The sequence below is a fragment of the Chiloscyllium punctatum genome, chromosome 10 (genome assembly GCF_047496795.1).
Source record: "Chiloscyllium punctatum isolate Juve2018m chromosome 10, sChiPun1.3, whole genome shotgun sequence".
In the NCBI taxonomy this organism is placed as follows: Eukaryota; Metazoa; Chordata; class Chondrichthyes; order Orectolobiformes; family Hemiscylliidae; genus Chiloscyllium; species Chiloscyllium punctatum.
This window is the reverse complement of record NC_092748.1, coordinates 33,891,873-33,917,861: the sequence shown is the minus strand read 5'-3', so window position 1 is coordinate 33,917,861 and position 25,989 is coordinate 33,891,873. Positions and strand designations below refer to the sequence as shown.

Here is a 25,989-nt window from a genome sequence, read left to right as displayed (position 1 = left end):
TTTGATATGCAGTGTACTTTGAGAGCTTTTAACCTGGTATGAATTAAGTGTCATGTAATTATTGTACATTTGGAATCAGGCACCTTGTTTTCTATGGATTCATTTCCTGCACTGGCTGAAGTTACCATGAAGGACTCTTCTTCTCAACCCCTCCCTTTGCTTGGGGCATGGTGACCCTCAGGTTAAACCGCCAACCAGTTCTGTCTCTCTCTAATGAGAGAGCATCCCTACGATCTGGCAGGACCATGGTGACCTTACATCCAGTGGGCATCAGTATCAATGACACCTGTAAGGTAACACACCTGAAATAAAGTCATTAATTTGGTTTGCATACCCACCTGTATGTCAACTCACCAAAATAAAATATCTGATTGGTACTTTTGAATATGTAAAAACAATGAATACAAGCATGTGTGAGGAAAACAAAACACTCAATTCCCAGCTTTTGCCACTTGCATATTCACCAATGAATTATTTGATCAGAATTTGAAACCTCCTTCAGTATAATTTCAACGTTGATTTGATCATTCACTGTTGGCAATGTCCTTGAGAGGTTGCCGCTGATATTGGACTGTATTGTTTTCTGGGACCTGGACTAATTTCCTGCTGCAGAATTTCTGAGTGTTTCAGGGATATAATGCATCATGGACAGCTTTTACCCTGCATCTGTAGAACTACAATAATTCGATGACATTGCAATAATAACAATCCTTAATCATTTCCCTCACTTTTCTGCAGAATGTTAACAGATATGTTATCCTTCTCTTCCTCTCATGACTGACATTTATAGTTCTGAGAAAAGTTATTAATGATGTCCCTAAATAATGTGCGTCCATGTGTATGTGCATGCATGTGCGAACTGTTATCGCTTTCATTCTGTTCCTGTGAAACCACCATATCAAAAATGTACTGTGAAAACAGGGATAAATGCAGAGAAGGCAGGATCAAAATCAAATGAAAACATTGTCATTTACTTTTCAACATGTTATGTTGTTTAACTAAAATACAACTGCTAATGAATTAAATAGACTTTGTTTGAGATATTGAGGGATAGACAGGATGGGAAATTCAAGGTTTTCTAAATCCTGCAGAGAATGTTTGACACAGACTTCAGGTACTGTAGCCACAATTGCCCACTTACTGGGTCTGAACTATACCAAGAGTCTTGCAGTGGTTAAAAACTATGAACACTGCTATATCAGTGACTACTCTAACAAGCTTCATAAATAATTGATACGTTAGGCTAAATAGGACAGAAATGTCCCCTACAATGGTGTCAAAACTGAAGTTTTTGGTAAGGAAAGGGGATTCAAATCTCACTGATGTATACTTTCAACATAAGCGAATACTGCAAGTAGAATGTTGATGACAGAGCATAAATAAACAAATGAATACATAATGCAAATATCTAATTATTTAAGTCAAGAGTTTCAGTAAGAATGTTAAGTTTTTTTTGCAGGTTAATCAGCAGTAGATTTAATATGATCTGGAATTACTTTATTTCAATAGGAGTAAAATGTGTAATATTTAAAATTATGAGAGAATAATATTTTCCAATCATTTTAAGAACATTTATGACAGGAATTAGTATTAATCAAAACTGGGGCTTGGTGCATTTTGGTCAGAACACAATCTTACAACCAACAATAATCCCCAAATTGTTAGTGATATGAGCTATTTGCATACACTCAACTGAGCTGTTTGGCGTATATCCTTCCTTGGCCATTCATCAATGGCCAATTCTTAGAGCAAATTTAGCATTAAATGCTTCAATTCAACCCTAGCCAACTTACTTCATCTCCTGACTAAAAGGAGAGAATAATGATCTTGAGGGATGCCATTAACATAAGAAATTTTAAATTCTAGTTATCAGAATAAAGAGTTACCCTACAAGCCTTCACATTTTGAACAAAACTTTTAATGTACTGGAACTAAACAAAGTCATTATTACTGACAATACTATTTTGTAAATCATTACTGTTTTGGTTCAAAAATATCAATAATACCCTCCATGTTCTTCTGCTATTGCTACTCAAGAATTCCCTTACATTTTACAGGATGATGACTGTTTTTAACTCAGCAGAAACAAAAGAACTATGTATACTGCAGTTCTCAGGAATTCACTATTATACTCATTAGTGTTCTTGCTATTGTCTGAGTTATGAGATTTCTTGACACCCTCCCAGGAGCATTTGATCAGATGACCTTTGTTCACTCTTTTTAGTGCATCATGATTGTGGACATCACAGCTCAAACATGGTTTTCTCTGCCTTCTTGTCTTGTGGTCTGCAGCACCTGACAACATTCTCTTGCTACCTTTTTCCATGACATAAAATTGTTTGGCTATGAGAAACCATGCAAATAAACCTAAAACAAAAGCCTCTCTTCAATCCATCCCCATGTCCTAAATAGAAATTTCAATTAATTACTTTCCAGTCCCAAACCTGGCTTTGATCTGAAAAGCATATGGATACTTTAAGAACTTTCTTTACTTACCACAGTCACATTATAATCCTCTTTCGATCTGGGAAAACTGCATGATTAACTTATGCCTCAAATGGGAATCTCACTAGACTTATTGGCTTCCTTTCAAAGCTAAGAGAGGACCATCTATTTGCTATAACAATAGAAGTCACTGGAGAAAATCAGCAGGTCTGGCACCTTCTGTGGGGAGGGAAACAAAGTTAGTATTTTGATTTTTCTGAAGAAGAATCAAAACGTTAACTGCTTCTCGCTTCACAGATGCTGCCACAAGGCTGTTGGGTTTATCCAACACTTTATGTTGCTCTTTCAGATTTCTAGCATCCAAAATATTTTGCTTTTATCTGCCCTCTACAGGTAATTGTTTTCACACTTTTAACTTTAACCCATTTATTTAAACATCATCCATCCTTTGAAATTTAATTATTGTCAAGCTGTTTCGGGGTTTCTCAAATACAGGTATTTTCCATTTATCTTATTTAAAAAAATCAATTAACAAAACATATGAATCATGAAATCCTTTTTCCACAACATCAACAGCTGTCTATAATTATGTATCACGATAAAGTGCATAAGTCTAGCATTGGTCATCTGAAAGCCAGCTGTCATATGGAATTAGCACTGCGCAAGCACAAAATCTGTCTCAATTGTTTTTTTCAATCCAGCCTTAAAAAGTTATTGATTTCTGTTGGGAAAGACGTCCACAGCATAGATCACCCATAGTATCTTGACAACATGATTGTTCATGTGGTCTCCATCTAGACTGCAAATATTGGCAAATTATTTAAGCAAGGGAGATCATTGGTGAAGCTGATCATGATACTCAATGGTCTCACTTATGCTTCCACTTTGGTTTCTTGATGCTGCAAGCTGATCTGATTTTCTACTCTTGAAGCTGGGGTTAAAAAAACCTCTTTTCTCATTACCTTTTCTGAGAACACTGTTTTAATGTCATGATAAAGAAGTTGCATACTCAGGGTGAGAATTTTCAAAATAATTTTCCCATTAAAATGAGACAATGTGCAAATTAATAAAAAGAACGTTGGGTCTAAAACATAAAAAGACTTATGAGAAATTATCCAATAAAACCACTTATTCTCTTAACCAAGCATGACTATCATATTGATGACTGCCCCCCAACTCACCTATTGTCTCTTATGTCTTCTTAAACCCCATGAAAATCAAAAGGAACCCTGTAACCCTCAATCACCTTCTTGGAACGTCCTAATGTAGATATTAACTGACACCGAATTAACTACCTTTTGCAAGTAATTTCTTCCACAGATGGAAAGAACAACTTTTAATTTGAATAACAGAAAGATTATAGCTATAGATCTGTCAGGCAGGCCTCTCTGAAAAAAATGCCTCAAAGAACATTTGAATCATAATGTTTACTCTGTACACCCTGGCTTCTGTTCAGGGGAGCTTTCTTCTTCCTGCTGCTTTCTAACAGAGGTCAAAACAATCATACATGGAGCAACAGGGAACAGAAAAAATCCCACTACTTTTCATTGCTTTACTTCAGACCTGAATCCAGACAGGAATGGAAACAGATGATAGAGTTTATAGCAACTGGCAAGCTGCCAGAAGTAGATCTGTATGATGAATGGATGAAAGTCATTCATTAGGAATGCTTTCACTAAATGGTTGCGCTGCAAGTTCTACATTTATGATGACTTGGCACTGGCTGGCATATGTTGTTTATTACACACAATAAAAGTCATGAATAGAAAAAAAAAAGACATCCACATAACAGGCAGGAATTAAATAAGATTTGAGATTCCAACTGCAGCAATTCCAGTGATCAATACTATTTAAAAATATGGTTAATTGAGATTGAAGAATTGCCTATCTTTGAATCAACTGGAATTTTAAGTAAGTTGAATTTGTCAAATTTTTTGAAACAAATGGAAGTATGAAACTGATCACTGAGAATAAAGAAGTGAATTTTCTGGTTTGTACTGTGCTGTCCACATCACAAAGTACATACAATGCAACAATAAAGCAAGAGATTTGGTTCAAATGAAGCATTGAAGATGGTGTATAATATTTGATTAAAGGAATACTATGTTCTGGGATGACAGATCGTTCTGTGGGCCAGGTGGAAGAGTGCTCAGAGAGGTCAAAGTATGGCTAAAGTGTGAAGTGGAGCATCACACCACTGCAGAAAGAAGTCTACTTCTAAACTTGGGACTGAGGAACATTGTTACGACAAAATTAGAGGACCTTTGTTCGGTTCTAATTAGCCACTGGGTGCCCAAAATTGCATTTATATCTCTTTCGTTAAAAAAAAATCATATATGGATGTGGACAATAGTGGGTGGGCTAGCATTTACTGCTACTCCCCAGTTGCTCTGGAGAAGTGATGGTGAACTGGCATTTTCAACTGCTGCAGTCCTTAGGGTGTAGGACCATTGATAGTACTGTTAGAAAGGCAGCTCCTGAATTTTGACCCAGTGATAATGAATGGTCGATGATCTAATTCCAAGTCAGGACGCTATGTGGATTTGAGGGGAAATCTCAGATGCCAGTGTTCCCATGTACCTACTACACTTTTTTTAGTTAATGTAAATTTTGGACTTGGAAGATGCTATCAAAGAGTCTTAGTGAGTTGCTGCAGTGCATCTTGGCACACTCTGGTGCCTCGGTTTGTTCAGTGGAGAAGATAGAGAGTGTAGGAGGGGGGGTACAGTATAAGGTACCAGTCAACTGGGCTGCTTTATCCTCGGTGATGTCAAGATTCTTAAGTACTGTTAGAACTGCAACATCTAGAAGAATTACGATACACTCCTGATTTGTGCCTTGCAGGTGGAGGAGAGGCACTGGGAAGACAGGAGGCTAATTAGTCATGGTAGAATCCCTAGCTTTTGAATTGCTATCATAGTATTTATATGAGAAAGAAATAGGTACAGGATTAAGCCGATCAGCCCCTTGAGCCTGACTACTCCAGTTCATTTTCTGGTCAATGGTGATCACCAGATGTCAACAATAGGGGATGCAGAAGTGGTAATGCAATTGAATGTTAAGAGGAAATAATTAGATTCTCCCTTACTGGAAATGGTCCTTATCTGGCACTTAATGTGGTTTTAATGTTATTTTTCACTTATCAACCCAAGCCTGGACATTGTACAGCATCTGCAGACCTCACTTTCTCCTCATTGTACAGGTCTTACTGAATATGGACACAGACCACTTAAGTAACTAAGGAGTTGTGAATGTTAGTAAACATTGCGCAATGATCAGTGAACATCTCCATTTTGGAATTCATGATGGAAGGTAGGTATTTGATGAAGCAGTTGAAGATGTCTGCATCTAAGGCATTACCCTGAAGAGCTCCTGCAGCAACGTCTCAGGAATAAATGATTGACCACCAAGAACTACACAATATATTCTTGTGTCCAGGGTAGATCTGGACAGGTTGTGGGAGAACCTAGGGCATAATCTTAGAATAAGGGCTAGTCCCTTTAAGACAGAGATGAGGAAGATTTTTTTCTCTGGCAGGGTACTGAATCTTCACTGTAGCAGAATACAGAAACTGGGTATTAAGTATTTTGAAGGCTTATACAGACAGATTTTCAATCAGCAGAGTAATCAAGGGTTGTGAGGAAAGTGAAGTTGGGGATTATTAGATTTGTCACAATTTAATTGAAAGGCACAGCAGACTCACATGGGCTGAATGGCCCATTTGTGCTCCTGTATGTTATGGGTTGGTGGTGATAGGACAGAGAGAAGAACCAATTATTATTCTAAGTCAGAATTTTCAATTAGAGAATCAGACAGCACAGGATAGGCTTCTTGACCCACTGAGTCTACATCAACTAAAACTATTAAATCTATACTAGCACTACTATCCAGCACTTAGCCCATGGACAAGTAAGGGCATGACCACTGTACAAGACCCCTCAATATGTCCCCTGATACTGACCCTTAACTAAAGAAAACTGCTGCTTTCAATCGACCCAGTCCATGTCCCTCTCTTGTATATCTCAACCAGGAGCCCTCTCAGCCTTGTCAGATTTATACTGTGAAAAACATCTCAATTTAGCCGAGCATGAGCAATAGCAAATCCAAGTATAAGCAATACAATTTCTAAACTATTAACAGTTTTTCACTGGATACTCTAAATTTGGCAGCTGAAATCACTTTGACATTCTTTTTTTTTCCTGTCACAACAAATTATGGCACTAGTGAAAACAAAGTCTGGCAAGGCCCCCCTTGTATTAAACATCAATATTCCAACTGAAGCTGTTTTTTAAAGCATTTTCTTGTGCTCTGATCCTTCTAAGTAATGCCACAGAAATAAACTGGTTAATGCAGCACTCACCCCGGAGGCAAACCTGGAATCTTGTGGCCTTTTAGGGTTAGACTAAAGTGTGTGTTGCTTTTACTGACTGAGACCACTGAGGGAGGTTTGCTTTTAAAAGCCTCGATTTGTACTTTTTATTTTCTTGGCTAGTTTTATTGTATCACACAGAGCAGCCAATTGAGTAGAAATTAATACCTCCAAATGGCTGCAATAACAGCTGGCGAAGAAGATAGTGCTTTGCAGCTGGGAAGATGTTAACAAGAGCCACGTTGTTTGGTCACAATAACCGTCTTTTTCTTTCTCATTTTTCTGACAATCTTTACTCTCCTCTCGGCCAACAGACGTTAACTTCTGTTAGGTCACATTTCCACAGGGGCTAAGCACACTCCAAATCACAGAGGCAGTTTTTCATCTGTGAGTCTAGATAATATTTGCGTGAATTATTTGACTATTTCGGGGGTGGGAGGGGTAAGACGACAAAAGTGAGGCAACTGCAGTTCTCAAATGAGTGCTGCGCAGTTTCAGATCCGAGCAGAGTTTTTTTGGACAGGAAACAGTGGTGGGATCTCATCGAGGTATTAGTCGTCTCACCAACTGACTGGAGAGATGGTGACAGGCTCACACTGTCTCTTTCAAGGATACAAAGTTAAAAATCACACAACACCAGGTTATAGCCCAACAGGCTTATTTGGAAGCACTAGCTTTTGGAGCGCTGCTCCTTCATCAGGTGGTTGTGGATTATAAGATCGTAGAACACAGAATTTGTAGCAAAAAGTTTACAGTGTGATGCAACTGAAATTATATATTGAAAAAGACTTGGATTGTTTGTTAAGTCTCTCATCTTTTAGAATGACCATGTTGGTTTCAGTTCTATCATATGTAAATTCCAGAACTTTCTTAAAGTTACATTCTCAAGTGAACATTAACAATAGGTGCCATGTTGGCCCAGATAATACATTAAAGGTGTGAGGCTGTGTGCCCCCTAATGGTCAGACTGATTCTTATCTAAAAAAGGGATTTACAGAATCTTAAATGGATTCAGGCAGTTTTTGAGCAAAACAAAATGTAATTCTGCAAGTACAAATTCACTCCACAAACTTGTGTGTGTGCGTAGTGTGTGTAGTGCATTGGGGTCACTTGTAGTGTGACATAATGCAAGGCTCCGGTTGAGGCCATCCCCATGGATACCAAACATGGCTATCAGCCTCTGCTTGGCCACTTTACATTATGGCCAAGCAGAGGCTGATAGCCAAGTTCAGTACCCATGGGGATGGCCTCAACCGGAATCTTGCATTCATGTCACACTACAAGTGACCCCACTGCACTGCACTACATACACACAGATAGACAAACACACACACACATTTCTACAGACCCATACATTCATGCAGATGCTCTTTCATAGACACGCTTTCTTTCATACACTCACATTTACACTCCCACACGCACCCTCTTGCAGACTTATACCCCTTTACACTCACACACATACTCTCTCACAGGCACTCATACCCCCTTGCGCACATAAACACAGATACACACAAGCTTGTGGGGTGAAGTTGTACTTGCAGGATTACATTTATTTTGCTCAAAAACTGCATGAATCCATGTAAGATTCTGTAAATCCCATTTTTAGAAATATAATCAGTCTGACTATTGGGACACAGCCTCACACAGGGCACCTCACACCTTCAATGCATTATCTGGACCAATATGGCACCTATGGTTAAAGTTCACTTGAGAATATAACTTTAAGAAAGTTCTGGAATTTATATATGATAGAACCCAACATGCCCATTCTAAAAGATGAGACACTTAACAAACAATCAGGTCTTTTTACAATACAAAATTTCAGTTACATCACACTGTAAACTATTGCTATAAATTCTCTCTCCTACGATCTTATACTCCACAATCATCTGATGAAGGAGCAGCACCCCGAAAGCTAGTGCTTCCAAATAAACCTGTACTACCTGGTGTTGTGCGATTTTTAACTTTGTACACCCCAGTCCAACACTGGCACCTACGAATCATGTCTTCCAAAGATGGTCTGCTAGATTACGTGACAATCAGGCAGGAGGCAGAGCAACTGGAGATACATACCTGGGGGTAGAGATTTTGACTTCTGATAGCTGTTAGCCCATCAGAGGCCAAAGGCTCTTGTGCTCAGTAACATTACGGAGGCAGCTGTGGCTGCTGCTGGAAGAGAACCCCTGGAATCTACAAGTTGCCCAAGACATTGGGGAATGTTTGGGAATTGTGGGGAATGGGAATGGGGGAGCATGGGCATGGAGATCAGAAACAAGGATTGGATTGGGGTGGGGGGGGTGTTGTGGCACTGGATCCCAATGAGTGACTACTGTTCGAAACCCAGTCTCTCAAGCAGGCACTAACTGTTATCACTGGGAACAGACATTTCCAATTCAAATTTGGGAACCTTGGCTAAATCATTTATTTGAAATCAAGCAGAGTTGAGGGTCACTATTGCAGTGTTCCCATAGCAACAGATTAATCCTGTTTTGCACTAGGCAGTGGTAAAATCTCAAAATGACAACACTGTTGTTTCAACTGGTAATTCCAAAGCTGAGGATATTCATATTCTAGAAGTTAAGAACTGACCAGACTAGGAAAGTAGAAATCATCAATTTATTCTTTAATATCTCTGCTTGGAGAACCATTTTCTTACTTAATTAACTCTGAATCAAGCTAATTATCTGGAATTACCTAGTTGCAAAAAGCAATTATCAGGTTCCCGATATGAGCCTTTTAGGACACTTGTGGTGCAATGGTCATGTCACTACCCTGAGACAGAAGGCCTGGGTTCAAGTCCTATCTGCTCAAGAGGTGTGTTATAACATCTCTAATCAGATTGATTAAATACACCTACAGTAATTGCTCAGCTGCTACCTGAAAGGCATCCAATTTAAGCCTTCAACTAATCAATAATGCAAATCTGAGAGAGAGAACTGGTTCCTCCATGAGCTAAAGTTGCTCCAGTTCTGGAAATGTGCCCCTAATTACTATTCTGATGATTTCCTGGAACTAGAACAAGTACCAATTTGCAGTGAGATTTATTTGTAACTGCAAATGAACAATGGAATGGGAAGAGGCCATTCATCCCATTAAGTCTACACAGTCATTCAATTCAATCATGACGATCTACCTCAATGTCACTTTCCTGCACTAACTCCATGTCATTTGCTTTTATAAGCATCTATCAATTTAAGTATTAAATTTGGTTAACGATTGAGCTTCCACTGGTCTATTGGGTGACTAAATTCCTCCTCATCTCAATCTTAAACGGCCCAGCTCTTATCCTTGGATTATGATGCCTAGTTTTAGATTCATCAGTCGAAACAAGCATCTCATCCATAACTACCCTCTCATGTCCTGCATGATCTTTGTAAATTTCTAATGCCCTTCATTCTTTGAAATTCTAGAGAATCCAGACCTCCTCAATCTCCACTCATAAACCAATTCTGACATTCCAGAGATTATTCTGGTGAATCTTTGTTGCACTTCCTCCTTACATAAGGGGACCAAAAATGTGCACAATATTCGAGCATTAGGGACTCGTGAGCAAGGACACTCAGGCCTATGTGGATGTTCACATTTCCTAACCTTTCACCACTCAAAAAATATTCGACCTTTCACTTTTTTTGTGACAAAGCGAATAACTTCATATTTATTAACATCTAGCTCATCCACTTAGTTTAACCCAAGTCTTCTTGAAGCCTCTGAGCATTCTCCTATCAACTTTTACTCATCCAGTTTGGCGTCATCAACAAGTGTGGAATAATAATATCTAGTTCCACATCCAAATTATTTACACTGATTGTGAGCAACTGGAGACCTATTAATGACCTTTGCAATACCCCACTAGTACCAGTCTGCCTTTCCCAGAATGGTCTGCTTATTCTTAATCTATACTTTCTTTACCTAAACAATTTTCAAAATATACTAGAATATTTTCCTGATTCCCATGCACTCTAATTTTATTTACTAACCTCCTGTGTGAAACCTAATCAAAGCTTCTGAGAATTGATATCCATCACATCCACTTTAATTATTCTTTTCTCAATGTCCAGTCAGTATTTTTTTTAATAATAGGTTCAAACATTTTGACAACTATTGAAAATTAAAAGAACTGTAGTTCTCTATTCTCCCTTCCTAAATAGTGACATTACATTTTCTACTTTCCACTCCATGGGAATCTTAGAATTCTGAAAGATAACCATCAATGCATCTGCTATCTCTCTAGGTAAAAACAATGACTGCAGGTGCTGGAAACCAGAGTCTAGATTAGAATGGTGCTGGAAAAGCACAGCAGTTCAGGCAGCATTTTACTGCTCCTCGGATGCTGCCTGAACTGCTGTGGTTTTCCAGCACCATTCTAATCTCGACTCTGCTATCTCTCTAGCCACTACTTTCAATACACATGGATGGAGCTCATCTCCTCCAGGGATATATTAAAACTTCACTTGAGTCAACTATCCAAGAACTCCCTCTTTAACAATACTGTTTTCCTTTGGGTGTTCGGTGTCACTAGTCCTTCAGTCACATAGAACTTCTAGGGGATTCTCTTCAAATATCACAGACTGATTACTTCTTTGCCATTTCCCTGTTCTCCACTATGAATGCATCTTTCCTACCCAGTAATGAGTTCACATTTGTCTTAACTAACCTTGTCCTTTTCACATGCTGAAGGCAGCATTTATTTTATACATTTATGTTCCTTGCTAGCTTGCATTTATGTTCTCTTTCCCCTTTCTTAATCACTTTCTTGGTCCTCTTTGATGAGTTTTAAGTTGCTTCTCAGCTTTACTACTTTTTTGCAATCCCGAAGAGCCACTTCCTTTGATCCAATGGAATTTTTTTACCTTTCTTCATTAACCATGATTGATTTATCTTTCCCTTTTGGTGCCTGTGCCTTTGAGGAATGTATGTATAATTATAGACTATGTGGTATTTCTTTAAATACTAGCCTTTGGCTGTCTACAGTCAAATCTTTTGGTGTATTTTCCAAATCCATCACAGCCAACTTGTCTCTCATACCTTCATTCTGTTCTTTAGATTTGAAATCCTAGTTTCAGAATGAATTCCAATTTCAAACACAATGCACAATTGTTCATGCTGTGTTTACTGTTTCCCAAAGGCGCCCTTACAACAAGTTTATTAATTGGCCCTCTCTCATTGCATAATACTTAACCCAAAGCAGCCCAATCCCACTGGTACCTCAATGGTACTGCTTCAGAAACCCAACTCATTGACACTCCAGGAATCCATCCTCTGTAGTATTATTACTCAGTCTCTCTATGAACTGAAGTCACCCATTAACCCAATCTATGCATCTCTAATTTCCTTTCTCATGACGTGCATAACATTACCTCTGCAGTTTGGTGGTCTGTTAACAACTCTAACCAAATTTTGTTGTCCCTTGATGTTTCTTAACTCCACCCAAAGTTATTCATGAGCTTGATCCTTCAATATAAGATCCTCCCCTTATTAAGAGCGCTACCCAAGCTCCTTTTCTTTCATGCCTTCTCCTCTTAAATAGTTTTGGATATTCAGTTCCCAAACTTGGTCACCCTGGAGCTACATCTTCTTTATGGCAATTAAATCATACCATTAATCTCAAAATTTGTATTCAAATTTTGCAAATGCTAAATTCCTTTAACTTTGCTTTATAAGCATTATGTTTTATTCTGATCCTATTTGATGCTTTTCTAATCATGTTTTCTTTTTGTTTCCTAATTTGCATGAAATGAAGCAGATGATACCTGGAAACACTTCACAAGAAGATTGAACACGTGCTGTGAAGAAAGTGTGAAGTTTTGACCAGTAAAACAATGAAATGTGGCAACTTCAATTAACCCAGAAATTGTTCTGTTAAAGTTAACCACATAGAACATGTTTGAAATTTTCTACAAGATTATTTATAGGTCATTCTACTATAGTGTACGTTTCGTTAATGCCGATACACTATAACGTGATTGACGAATTGGGGACACTGTTTCTATAGCATGAACTTTTAAAGTGTGTATTGGTTATAATAAGATTCCAGCCCCATTAGTTTAAATGGTGCTGCTATTGTGCAGTTTTCCTATAACAGATGATTGCACAAAAACGGGACTACTGCGTTACAGCAGAAATGACTGTACTACCAAATAACAGTTCAATGACTTCAATGCTATACAAAATTTGGTTGCTGTTGAGCGATGGGAACTGAAACAATGCTTCTTTCTTCCTCGAGGCAAATTAACACCTTTGTTGCAATACAACTGCGTACAGTGTCCCTAGAGCAAGTACTTGAGGAGAACAGCATCAGTATTTGTTGAGTACAGCTGTGGTTCGAATATTCATTCCTGCACCAGATGGTGCACATTAAGGAGGAGGCCTGGTGAAATATGATTTTCAGCTGAAGGAAATTGGAAGTAATTTCTTCGAATTATTATTGATATTCTCATGCGTTAGTAAATTGTACTTTCAGCAAATGTGGCATAAGGTTTGTATACAATTTAATTGAGTTCAAATTTAGAATGTAGACCCGGTCATGTGAGAAAGCATGAATGATTTTCCTGCAGTTGCTCAGGGTTGCCTTCCTGGTTTTGAAATGAAAATCACACATTAGCTTCTGACCATAAAAAAAATTATTTACATGGCAAGCTCATCAACCTTTGTCAAAGACAAATTAATACTTCAGGTGCAGACCCTCCGCAGTATGGTCTGAAAGTTCTACAGTGGGACCCTGAACCTGTCTTTTTCTTTTCAGAAGCTGACCAACATTGTTGCATGTTTTTGACGTTTTTCTGTTTTTAACTTTTTATTGGTTTTCATTTCCAACTTATAACATACAGTTTTTAAAAAAAGACAAATCGATAGGAATATTAATTACCTACCTCGACTTCTACAAATTCATTTAACTTCTTGCAAGTTGCGGAAAATGTTTCTGTTGTCCCAAATTCAAAATACCATAGCTTGTTCTTCATTCTGAAGTGAACATAAAGAAACATAATGGTCCACGTAAAAGTCAGAAACTGATATGACTGAACAGAACTAATTTGAGAAATCTTCCCCATATGCTTTATTATTACACTTGTACAAATGAATGCAACAGCTAATACCTGATCAATAGTAACATCAGTTGGGGATAGAATGCAATCACAAAGGCCACTCCTTGCTCATCACTGAGCAATATGAGAGCAGCCAAAAAGCAGGGAGTGAGTCATCACTTGTGATGAAGAATAATGATTAGTAGTAGCAAATTAAACCTATTTCCACAACTGTGGCTGCAGCTGTATTACAGTGAGTTGCTGACTGTATTGGGCTGTAGCCTGCAAACTATTCCTGGCTGGGAATTGCAATCTGCCTGCCAGGGCATGTGTAATGCATGTGCTTGTTTTGAAACTTCTGAAAAACCACTTGCCCCGCCCCCTCCCTCCCACTCCCACTCCCCCACCTCCCACGAGCAATGGGGCTGAATATTTGAGGGATGGCGATCACATTCAGCGCCACCCAGAGGGCGGATGGGCAGAAGTCTCGGATTGTGGGGGAAGGGGTGGTTACCTGTTTCACTGCAGAGCTTGGGGTGGGGGTGGGTGGGGGTGGGGGGGGGTGGGGGGGGGGGTTGATCCTGGGCAGAGAAGTGGCATATTGGGTTCTGGGTGGTGACGTTCTTGTCAGGTTCTGGGTTCCGGGAGGGTTGGGTGCAGGTTCAGGTCAGGTCCGAATCTGGGGGAGTTGAGAGTTCTGGGGGAGTTGAGAGTTCTGGGGGAGGTGACAGTGAAGGGGGTCTGTGGTAAGTCAGGGAGAAGTCTGAGTTAACTAGTTGTTCCATAAGATGTAAAACAGGAGTAGGCCATTCAGACCTTGAGCCTGCTCCATCACTGAATAAAATCATAGCTGATTTGACATTCCTCATATCCACGTCCTACATTTCCCCCATAATCCTTGACTTCCCTACTCATTAAGAATAAATATCAGCCTTTAATATGCACATTCCTGAAGAAGGGCTCTTGCCCGAAATGTCGATTGTCCTGCTCCTTGGATGTTGCCTGACCTGCTGCGCTTTTCCAGCAACACATTTTCAGCTTTAATATGCACAAGGACTCTGACAAAGTGTTCCAAAGACTCGTAACCCTCAGAGGAGAAATTACTCCTCTCAATCTTAAAGTGGTGCCCCTTTATTCTGAGACCATACTCTCTGGTCCTACACTCTCCTATGAAGTGAAAACATGCACTCAGCATTTACCCTGACGAGCCCCTTTCCCAATCTGTTTCATAAGACCACCTCTCCATACCAGGTACCAGTCTAGTGATCCTTCTCTGAACTGATTATTACTGAAAGAAATCTCTCCTTAAATAAGGGGACCAAAGCACTCACAGTACTCCAAATGTGGTTTCACCAGCACGTTGTATAGCTGCAGTAAGACTTCTTTACTCTTATACCCCAACCCCCTTGAATTAAGGGCCAATATTCCATTAACCTTTCTGATTACCTGCTGCCCGTGTGCTAGCTTTCTGTGTTTTGTGTGCAAGTACTCCCAAGTCCCTTTGTGTTGCAGCTTTCTACAAGTTTATTCTATTTTAATAATATTCTGTTATTTTGTTCTCCCCTTCAAAATGAACAAATTCATATTTTCCCAGAGTATACTTCATGTGACAACTTGTATCACTCAAATACAGTTCAGCTGAACAGTACCAAGTGCATCAGTGACTAGATTGCTGTCTTCCATCTCTATTAGAAATGGATTGCTACTTTGGAGTAAATAACATGGGAAAGAATATGTATACAGAAAATGGAGGCACTAAGGGAAGTATGTAAAGAATAATTATTTATATTTTAAATTGAAGATTACATTTTAATATGCACTAATTTTCTGAAAAAAGTTTAAAAATGTGCTTCAAGGATATTTTCAGTGAGACATTTAATTAAGATGATGTAGAATTTATATTGAATATTTGGAAACATTGAATTGATTAGTTGAGCAAATTAAAGCTAAAGTGGAAACACTTAGCAAAGCAAACAGAAATAAGGTGCAGTCTGCATTTTCTTCCTCTTTGAAGAGTTTATGACAATACACTTTGTGCCATTATCCAGATGCTTGTACATATGCTGAATTATAGTCTATTCCTTTTATACTTGTCATGGTTCCAAAGTCTGCGATATGCTAATAGGTGGGTACAGTCAGTTTAATGGGAGGCTTGAGGTTCTGATAATGCTTTCAATGTCAGCTCTTCAATGTCAACATACTTCACAAATGGTGTATCACATTATTGTTAGTAAATCAAACAAATCCTATACATCTGACTCCTGATAGAGCATATTTTTGGTGTCATGCGTTATGTAGGTGACAATGCCAAAATTTAAAGAAAATACTAATAAGAAAATGATACTGATAAACATGATAATATTGATAAAATACTTACTAATGAATATCCTTCAAAATCTGTAATACTTAACCCAATCAACTGTTTTTACATCTCAAAATATCCAGAAGATTAAAAAGTGTATGTTAATCTTTAAACTTAACAAGCAAAATTCTTTGATCTCAAGTTACTCTGAATGATTATTTGGAGTTTCTCTCGAGTTTGGACTGTTGTTTACTGGAAATAATGGATCCAAAATAAAATTATACATCGCTCATAAATACTATGGAGACACAATTATTTGTTTACAATTGATGCATCAATTTGGATTATTATATTCCATTCCCAACCTGGTAAAATGTTTCACATTGCTTCCCTAAAAGAGTCTTTATAAGTGTCTCTTTTTTTGCTGTTCCCAGGAAGAAGAATGCCTTAAAGGTCAAGACAGTGAGAAAAAAAAGCTGAAAAGGTTCACAAAAGATTATCAATTTGAAACGTTAACTCTATTTCACTCTCTACGGATGTGACAAACTCGCTCAGTAATTCCATTATTTTCTGCTTTTATGATTACACAATATTATGTTTCTCTATTAGGGGATACAGCACAAGTCCAAGGTATTGAATTGGTGTAGGTGTCCAAATGCAATGTCTCCTTAATGTTTATTTGGAAGATGCCAGGCAACTAACTGGGAGTGCATTCAAACAGTCGAGACTGGAGGTGACAATGTGCAACGTGATGAGTTCAGGACAGATGTGCTGAGGCAGTGGTGAGAACAGCGTGAGGGATGGGAAGATAATCCATTATTACAGATGTTCTGGCTATGAGCTGATAGATAAGAACAGAATGGAAGTGAGGAAAATTCTACTGAGCTGGACAAAAGAGGAAATAAACTGAAGGAGAATTACGCTAATGAAGTGTGTCCAAGGCCAGAGAGATTTAAAGGGGAATGAGAAACTGCAATGCACCACAGTTGCCATTGGAGCTGTGGCAACAACAGACACTTGATTGGAAAGACTGAAAGATGGACTTGTGGGAAAGAAAGGTACTGAAGTGGAAGTAAGAACACACTCAAGAACTTTGAACTTTGGAGATTGGAGATTGGAGATGAAACAGTAGTTTCACGGACAGATGGGGTTGAGATTTTGAGACAGCTCGGAAGAGAGGAGGAGGGAGTATCCAAAGAAAAATGACCGTTCACAACATTAGATAGCATGACAGTCAGGAAAATATGATGCATACATATCAGTTGAGAGAGAATTGGATTTTTAAAAAAAACTTAATTTATGTGTTGCTGGCTGGGCCAGTATTTATTGCCTATCTCTAGTTGCCCTTGAGAAGGTTGAGGTAAGCTGTCTTCTTGAATGGCTGCAGTCGGTGTGGTGTAGGTCCATCCACAATGTGGTGAATGAAGGAATTCCAAATTTTGATCCCTTGACATGGGCCAGAAAGTTCCAAATCAGGGTAGTGAGCAGGGAGAGGAACTTGCACATGGAGGTGTTCTCATGTATCTGCTGTCCTTGTTCTTCTAGTTGGTGATGGTTGTGGGTTTGGAAGGAACTGGCTAGGAGCCATGGTGAATTTCTGCAGGGCATTTTGGTAGATCATACATAATGCTGCCACTAAGTGTCAAAGTTGGAAAGAGTGAAGTTTGTGGATGTAGTGCTAATCAAGCTAGCTCCTTTCTCTTGGAGGATGCTATCTGAAATAACTCCACAGTATCCTGTTACCAAGTAACATTTTATTTACATGTGGAGAGCCCTTGACCCTGATCTAGCTTCCTCAGAGTCAGCTCTCAGAGCAAACAGAATCTCTGTCACTCCTGTTGTTTTTTTCTTCTTTGAAGTGACACTCCTGTTCTTTTTTTTTGGCCAGTGACAAGCAGGGCCCTGACACTCCTCTTTTTTTTTACAGAGTCACAGTCCTATACTGAGCCAATTCTCCACAAAATGGGGAAAACACCCGAGTGGCCAGTGGCAAGCACTGCCTTTCAAACCACAGGGATCCCCTGTTTATTTTTTCTTTTTTTATTCTTTCTTTCTTTTTTTTCTTTCCAAGGACACCTGGGGACACTCCTGTTCTTATCTGTGAGCCAGGACTCCCTGATTGGACCAGATTAACAAATCTAATCAAGGAACTTGTTCTATGATGCCCACTTAGCTGATCCCGTTACAATCACTACACTTTCAAGTGCTCCTGGAACTGCATTCATCCATGTCAGTGGGGGAGTATTCTATCACACTCCTGACTTGAGCCTTGTAGATGTTTTGCAGGATTAGTGGAGTTAGGATTTCCTTCATTGCAGGATTCCAAGGCTCAGTCCTGCTCTTTTGGCCACAGTATTTATATGGCTAGTCCAGTTCAATTTCTGATCAGTGTTAACCACCAGGGGGGTGTTGTTAGCAGGAAAATTCACTGATGGCAATTCAATTGAACACCAAGGGATGATTATTAGATTTTCTTGTTGGAGAATGTCATTGCCTAGCACTGCTGTGCTGTGAATGTTAGTTGCCACCTGTCAGCCCAAATCTGAATATTGTCCAGGTCTTGCTATATTTGGACATGGACTACTGCTGTATCTGATGATTTACGAATATTGCTCAATACTGTGCACTCATTGGCAAATATCCCCACTTCTAATCTTACGATGGAGAGAAGGTCACTGATGAAGCAGCTAAAGACAGTTGGGCTGAGGACACTATCTTAAGGAACTCCTGCAGAGACATCTGGAGAGGAGATGATTGACTTCCACCAACCACAACCATCTTCCTTTGTGCAAGGCAGGACTCCAACTAGGTATGACTCCAACAGTCAAAGGAACAGGAGGATAAACTGAGCTTGGAGTGGGTGGTGGGGGTGGGAGAAGCAACTGAGGAAGTAGAGTGGATAGTCTTGATTATAATAATCAAGAAATCCATGGGCTCTTTAGCTGGGGATTCAAGGAGGCAATGAATAATGGGGGAGAAAATCAGGAACATATCCATGCTCTCTACTGATCTGTGATTTTAGAGCTAAAAATATATTGAGTACTATATTTGGACCTCAATGCAGATTTTTCTGTATTTAAGTATGGATCAATTATAACATTTGCGCAAGTTCACTTAACCTGTTTAATCATAGGCGAAACACATCATTTATATATAGCTTTAAGTTTATATGAATTTAATATAACCTTAACAGACTTTTGTTTCACATTTCTGAATAGGATCTTTCACATTATAATTTTATTGACAAAAAATAACCCAAAAAATGCTGTGGCATCTGTAAGAGTACACAGATGATCATATTTCTCTGCTTTCTAATGTTTTCAAAACATACAGCTGAATATCATTAAAATAGAAATGAAAAGCTGGCACATAAATTTGTTAAAGGTACACTTGCTAATACTGGCAACAGTATTTCTAGTATGTATTAAGTGTCTTTTGCAAACATATTCTTTTGATCAGTTATTATAACCGATGTTAGAGATGATTTGGAGATGCCAGCGTTGAACTGGGGTGTATAAAGTTAAAAATCACACAACACCAGGGTATAGCCCAACAGGTTTAATTGGAACGCTAGCTTTCGGAGCGCTGCTCCTTCATTAGGTGGTTGTGAACCACCTGATGAAGGAGCAGCGCTCTGAAAGCTAGTGCTTTCAATTAAATCTGTTGGACTATAAACCTAGTGTTGTGTGATTTTTAACGATGTTAAAGATGACAGTATTAATTAACACAAACACCAATACATTGGAAGTGAACTAAAATTCTACATTTTAGTTATGGATTTATTATCTCTTTGCCCTTGGACTCTACATCTCTACTTATCTGTAACATTTTTAGGGCTTAATTTACCTGTACTCTTATTTGGTTCTTGATGGTTATCCTCTTGCACCATCTACCTGAATCTTGTAAGTGAAGCTTTATTAAATACATTTGGAAAGTCTGTACATACTATATCTATTACAATCAACAGTTCCTCACCAAACTCTCTTTAAATGTATCAAACACAGCTTTACACAATGCCTAGCACAAGCACAGGCTACCCACAAGGTTGTAAGGTCAAGTCTGAATTCAGGACTTGAGCACAAACTTCATGGCTACATTACTCAGCTCACTACAAAGGGAGTGCAGTAATGTTGCAGATGCTGTCTTTCAGATGAGACATTACCCAGAGATCCCATCTGCCCTCTTATATAAAAGATTGCATGGCATGATTTTGAAGAACTGCAGGTGTCCTAGCCAATGTTTATCCCTCAATCAACAACATAATTTATTGGCTCTAAAGCACTTTGGGGTGGACAGTGAATGCAGAAGGTATTATAACACACACAGACATGTCAAATTGCTCTGTTGGCAGAATGTTCCCAGTCCCCAAATGAGAAAGTTAATTGTGAGACAGTCAGGAAAAAGACAATTAGTGAGAATGGAAAAATAAGATCTCTATGTTGTGGATAAAAAAGGCTCGATTTTCTGCTTAAGATTTCAAAAGCTAGACGTGATGAAGAGCTTATGCTCGAAACATCGACTCTCCTGTTCCTTAGATGCTGCTTGACTGGCTGTGCTTTTCCAGCACCACATTTTTGGCCTGAATTAATGCTTCATTATTACCTAATTTTGCCTCATTTGAATGCAGGTTGTACCTTCCCAGGCAACTGAGAGAACCTAGACAATGCCAATTCCCCAACATGAAAGTCAAGGCATCTCCTCCAGGCATCCACCTTGGCCAGCATTCCCCAGAAACTCAGGGTACACCTACTGTCCATGGAATTTGACAACAGCAAAACGCCAGCCTTACCACATCACCATGACACATCTCTGGCTCACTTGTAATACAGTTCAGTATTGCATTCTTTGGACTCTTGGCTTGCCTTCTTAACCTCTACTCACCTTATTTCAACATACCCTTCCATTTCTTTCTTCCTCATGCGTATATCTAGCTTCCTCTTAAGTGCATCCACTCCTCATAGAAAAATACAAACAAGGAGCGGGAATAGGCCATTCAGTCTTTTGAGCCTGCTCCCACCATTCAATATGGTCATGGCTGATCATCCAATTCCTTACCCTGTTCCTGTTGTTTCTCCATAGCTTTTGGTCCCTTTAGCCCCATGAACAATATCTGATTCCTTCTTTAAAACATTAAATTTTTTGGCCTCAATAATTTTCTATGGCAGAGAGTTCCACAGGCTCACTACTGTCTGGGTGAAGAAGTATCTCCTATTTTCAGTTCTAAATAGCCTAGCCTGTATCCTTAAACTGTGATCCCAGGTTTTGGACTCTCCAGGCATTAAGAACAATCTTCTTACATTTACCCTGTCTACTTCTGTTTGAATTTTATGATTTCTTTGAGATCCCCCTCATCATTCCAGTCTCCAGTGAATATAGCCTTAACTGATCCAATCTCTCTTCATATATCAGTTCTGCCCATCCCAAGTATCAGTCTGGCAAACTTTCTTTTCACTCCCTCCATAGCCAGAACATGTTTCCTCAGATACAGAGACCAAAACTACACACAATATCCAGGTATGGTCTCACCAAAGCCCTGTACAACTGCCACAATACATCACTGCTCCTATACTCGAACCTGCTCACGAGGAAGGTCAACACACCATTTCCCTTCTTCGCTGTCTGCTATACCTGCATGCTTATTTTTAGTGACTGGCGTAGAAGGACACTCTGGTCTTCTTGTACCTTTCCCTTTTCCAATCTATCACCATTCAGATAATGATCTGCTTCCTGTTTTTGCGACCAAAGTGATGACCTCACATTTATCCATGTCATGCTTCATCTGCCATGCAATTACCCACTCACTCAACTTGTCCAAACAAGACTGAAGCATTTCTGTATCCTCCTCACAGTTCATCTTCCCACCCAGCTACTTGTCATTAGAAAACATTGAAATATTATATTTAATTTCAGTGTCAAAATCATTAAGATATACATGAATAGCTGGGGTCTAAGAATCGATTCTTGCGGTAACCCAATTGCCACTAGCTGCCATATGGAAATATTACAGCAAGTTTCACATGTTCACTACACTTTTGGTCAAGACATTTCGCCTTTAATACACTCATAACTGGAAAGGTCTCTTCTACATTTATTCCATTAAATTTCGTTCAGGTTCTACCTCAATCTTCTTTTTCTAAAAAAAAAATGAAACCAGACTTGTTCAGTTTTTCTTGATAATTAAACACTGTCAATAAATCTGTGGCAACAATCCCTCATGATGCTATGTAAAATACTCAATAATGTCAACTCTGATCATGGGATTTGCTCTAGGTAGACATTAGATTAATTTGTCTCCTGGTACTTGGTTTGTATTGCTCTTCCTTAGCAAGCAAGCATTTTCACATGTGGTCCCATGCACACTTTAGATTTCTGGGGATTGAAATGTTGTGGCTACTCTGTCTGAAGAAGGGCTGATGCTCGAAACGTCGATTCTCCTGTTCCTTGAATGCTGCCTGACCTGCTGCGCTTTTCCAGCAACACATTTTCAGCGCTACTCTGTCTGCCAACTCTGCTTTAACTTCCTTCAACAGCCCTAGCTGCCTGCTATCAAGGCCCAGTGGCCCACTTTGAGTTCTGGTATTTATTTTCCAAAGTTGTCTCTAATAATTTAGAACTCTAATAAGTGGCCTCTTCTGGCACATCTATCTTTTCAGTTGTCCTATTATTTTTTTAAAATAGACTGAAAAGTGGTCGGTTTTAACCCAGAGCAGGTTCGAGCAAGCAAGGATGGGTAAGGATGGGAATGCACCTGTCGGCCTGAATTCAGGCCTGATAAATTTTAACAACTAGATCCTGTTTAATTTATGACACACATTTTATACTACGACCCAAATTTCCATAAAGTCAAGGTTTTTGACTCTTTCCTTCTGGCTCCGAATACCAGCCACTGGAAGCTTGCAGTTACGGTGGTTCACTGCTATTAATCCTCCTTTCTAGATATTTTTAATCAACCTGTTCAAACACGTTTTGACATGACTCTGGATGAAGTGGGGCTTGAACCCAGGATACCAGCACTGTGCCACACCATCTTCGTGATATTCCTTTCTAAATATTGTAGAATCACACCCTGGTTACATCTGCTGGAGCAGGTGGGACTTAAACTTGGGCCTTCTGTCCTACAGGTAGGGACACTACCACTGTGCCATAATAGCTCCCCCCATCCCTATCCTCCTTTCTATTCTTTTACAAATAACCAGAATTAGGCTAAACAGCCTCTAATGGCACACTGCAACAATAAGGTAAAAACAATGACTGCAGATGCTGGAAACCAGATTCTGGATTAGTGGTGCTGGAAGAGCACAGCAGTTCAGGCAGCATCCAAGTAGCTTCAAAATCGACGCTTTGGGCAAAAGCCCTTCATCAGGAATAATACAAACTAATGATTGAGGGTAACTTATCAAATCAAACTAATGCTGTCACGTTAAGAATTAGTATTAGAAGCCCTACAGTGTGGAAGGCCCAACAAGTCCACACCGACCCTCTGATGAGTAACTATATATTTATCCCTGACTAATTTACCTAACCTACACATCCCTGAACACTATGGGCAATTTAGCTTGGCCAACTCACCTAACATGCACATCTTTGGATTGTGGGAAGAAACTGGAGCACCCGGAGAAAACCCACACAGACATGGGGAGAATGTGCAAACTCCAGACGGAGACAGACAGACAGTCACCCAAGGCTGGAATTGAACCAGTGTCCCTGGTGCTGTGAGGCAGTAGTGCTAACTACTGAGTACCATTGTGCTGCCTTAACGACATACCCTAGCCCCTGAGGCGTCCATTGATCTCTATTGTACCAGTGGACATGCTTGCTATGCTGCCTTTGAATGGACTCCAGAATGCACACGTGAAAGAGGGTCCAGACAGTCAGGTCCAAATGACCCCCCTCTATGGCCTGCTGCCTGACCCCGTTAATGGCCACTTGGGCCAGGCCCAGGAGCAGACCCACAAGGAGGGCCTCTGACATGTTCACCTTTCCCTGCATGGGGCGTCCGTAGATCAGGAAGCGTGTGGCTGAAATGCAATCAGAAATTGAGGAGCAGCTCCTTCAATGAAAATAAAGAGGTGGTGCATACAGAAACACTGACCATAAATATGGAATACAGTTTCCTTCAGGCCACAAACAAACTGCATGCAGCCTGGCACCTGGTGTATTTATTCAATCTATGCTTGCATGAGACTGTTGTGTGTAACATTCTCCAGATCCCCAAAGAAAAGGGAAGCACCCCTTTGTAGAGGGTCCTACCGCAGGGTAGATTGCTAAGCCAAGGCATATCCCAATTTCGGACAAAGGTGAGGACATTGCCAGAGTGCAGCATCAGTCCATACAGGAAAGCCTGCACGTTGTTCTGATGGTTATGGGGATGAGCGGGGAGAGTTATCACGATATGGCTCAGAATGTGGGGCTCCACAATAAGGGGGAAGGGCCAATTGCTTGGGACCATTGTTGGACAGATGGGGTCAGTTCATCTCGAAGTACATCACATGTTTTTAGCTGCCTCAAACTTCTGCATAGTGTCTGGGCTGAGCAACTCGCTCGCGAGGGTAAGGAAGGCTTGAGCACATTCTGGACAAGACCGTTGTTCTCTCAGCCAGCTGCTCCAGCATTAGCCAGCCCACTCCTCTGCCATGCAACATGAGCTTGACTTTGCTCTTCTCAGCGTACTGAGTCCTTTCCTCCACCAGCCAGTGGAGCCCGTAGTGAAGGAGGAACCCTCTCCTGAGCAGTGCTCCCTTATGACAGACATTATCTTGCAGCACACCACTCTGGCATGAGGCCACCATATTCCAAATCTTGAGTGCAAAGTCGCTATCTGGGTGTGGAGGTATTCTAGTGCCTGACAACACCTCCTCAAGTGGGAGTCTCAGAAGCATTGCTGTTTGCCTTAGGTAAAAAACTCAACAAGCTTTCTCTACATTGGTGATAAATTCCAGGGAAACCTGAATTGAATTGAAATGAATTGATAATGTGTACCAAAGCGTAGTGAAAAGCTTTGTCTTGCGAGCAATACAGGCAGATCACATAGTTAAGTAGCACAGATAAGTAAATTATAGGTAAACAGCTGCAAAAACAAAAACATAGGTACAGGCGAATGTTAAGAGTTTGTGAGTCCATTCAGTATTCTAACAACAGTAGGGTAGAAGCTGTTTCGAAACTGGCTGGTGCGTGTGTTCAGGCTTCTGTACCTTCTCCCCGATGGTAGAGGTTGTAGAAGAACATTGCCAGGGTGGGATGGAGCTTTGAGAATGCTGGTGGCCTTTCCTTGACAGTGGGCCTGGTAGATGGTTTCTATAGATGGGAGGTTGGCCTTTGAGATTGTCCAGGCTGAGTTCGCCACTCTCTATAACCGTCTCCGATCTTGAATGGTACAGTTGCCATAGCAGGTCGTGATACATCCAGACAGAATGCTCTTGATGGTGCACCTATAAATGTTGGCAATGGTATACACCATCATGCCAAATTTCCTCAGCTGCCTGAGGAAGATGAGACATTGTTGGGCTTTTCTAACCAGTGCGTCCACTTGAAGAAAGCTTGTTGTGGATGACAACTCCCAGGAGCTTGACACTCTCCAATTGTTCCACCTCTGTACTGTTAATGTGTAGGGGGACATGAGTAACATCCTGCTGAAAGTCAATGATGAGTTCCTTGGCTTTGCTGGCATGGAGAGCTAGGTTGTTTTCAGTGCATCATTTTTCCAGCTCTTCCACCTCTCGTCTGTAGTCTGTTTCATCACCATCTGAGATTCGACCGACTATGATGGTGTCATCAGCGAACTTGTAAATGGCATTAGTCTGGTATTTGGTGACACAGTCATGGGTATACAGTGAGTATAGTAGGAGGCTGAG

The 25,989-nt window shown here is 40.0% G+C and overlaps 1 protein-coding gene across 5 annotated transcripts in view; it reads right to left on the bottom strand.

The window, feature by feature from the left end:
* The window catches only part of dgkg (diacylglycerol kinase, gamma), a 527,377-nt gene that overhangs the window by 82,547 nt on the left and 418,841 nt on the right, over positions 1–25,989 (bottom strand). For all 5 annotated transcript variants that reach the window (XM_072578849.1, XM_072578848.1, XM_072578852.1 and 2 more), the window contains one exon: positions 13,684–13,774. In XM_072578849.1, coding sequence (XP_072434950.1) covers positions 13,684–13,774 — 91 coding nt within the window. The remainder of the gene's footprint in view (positions 1–13,683; positions 13,775–25,989) is intronic.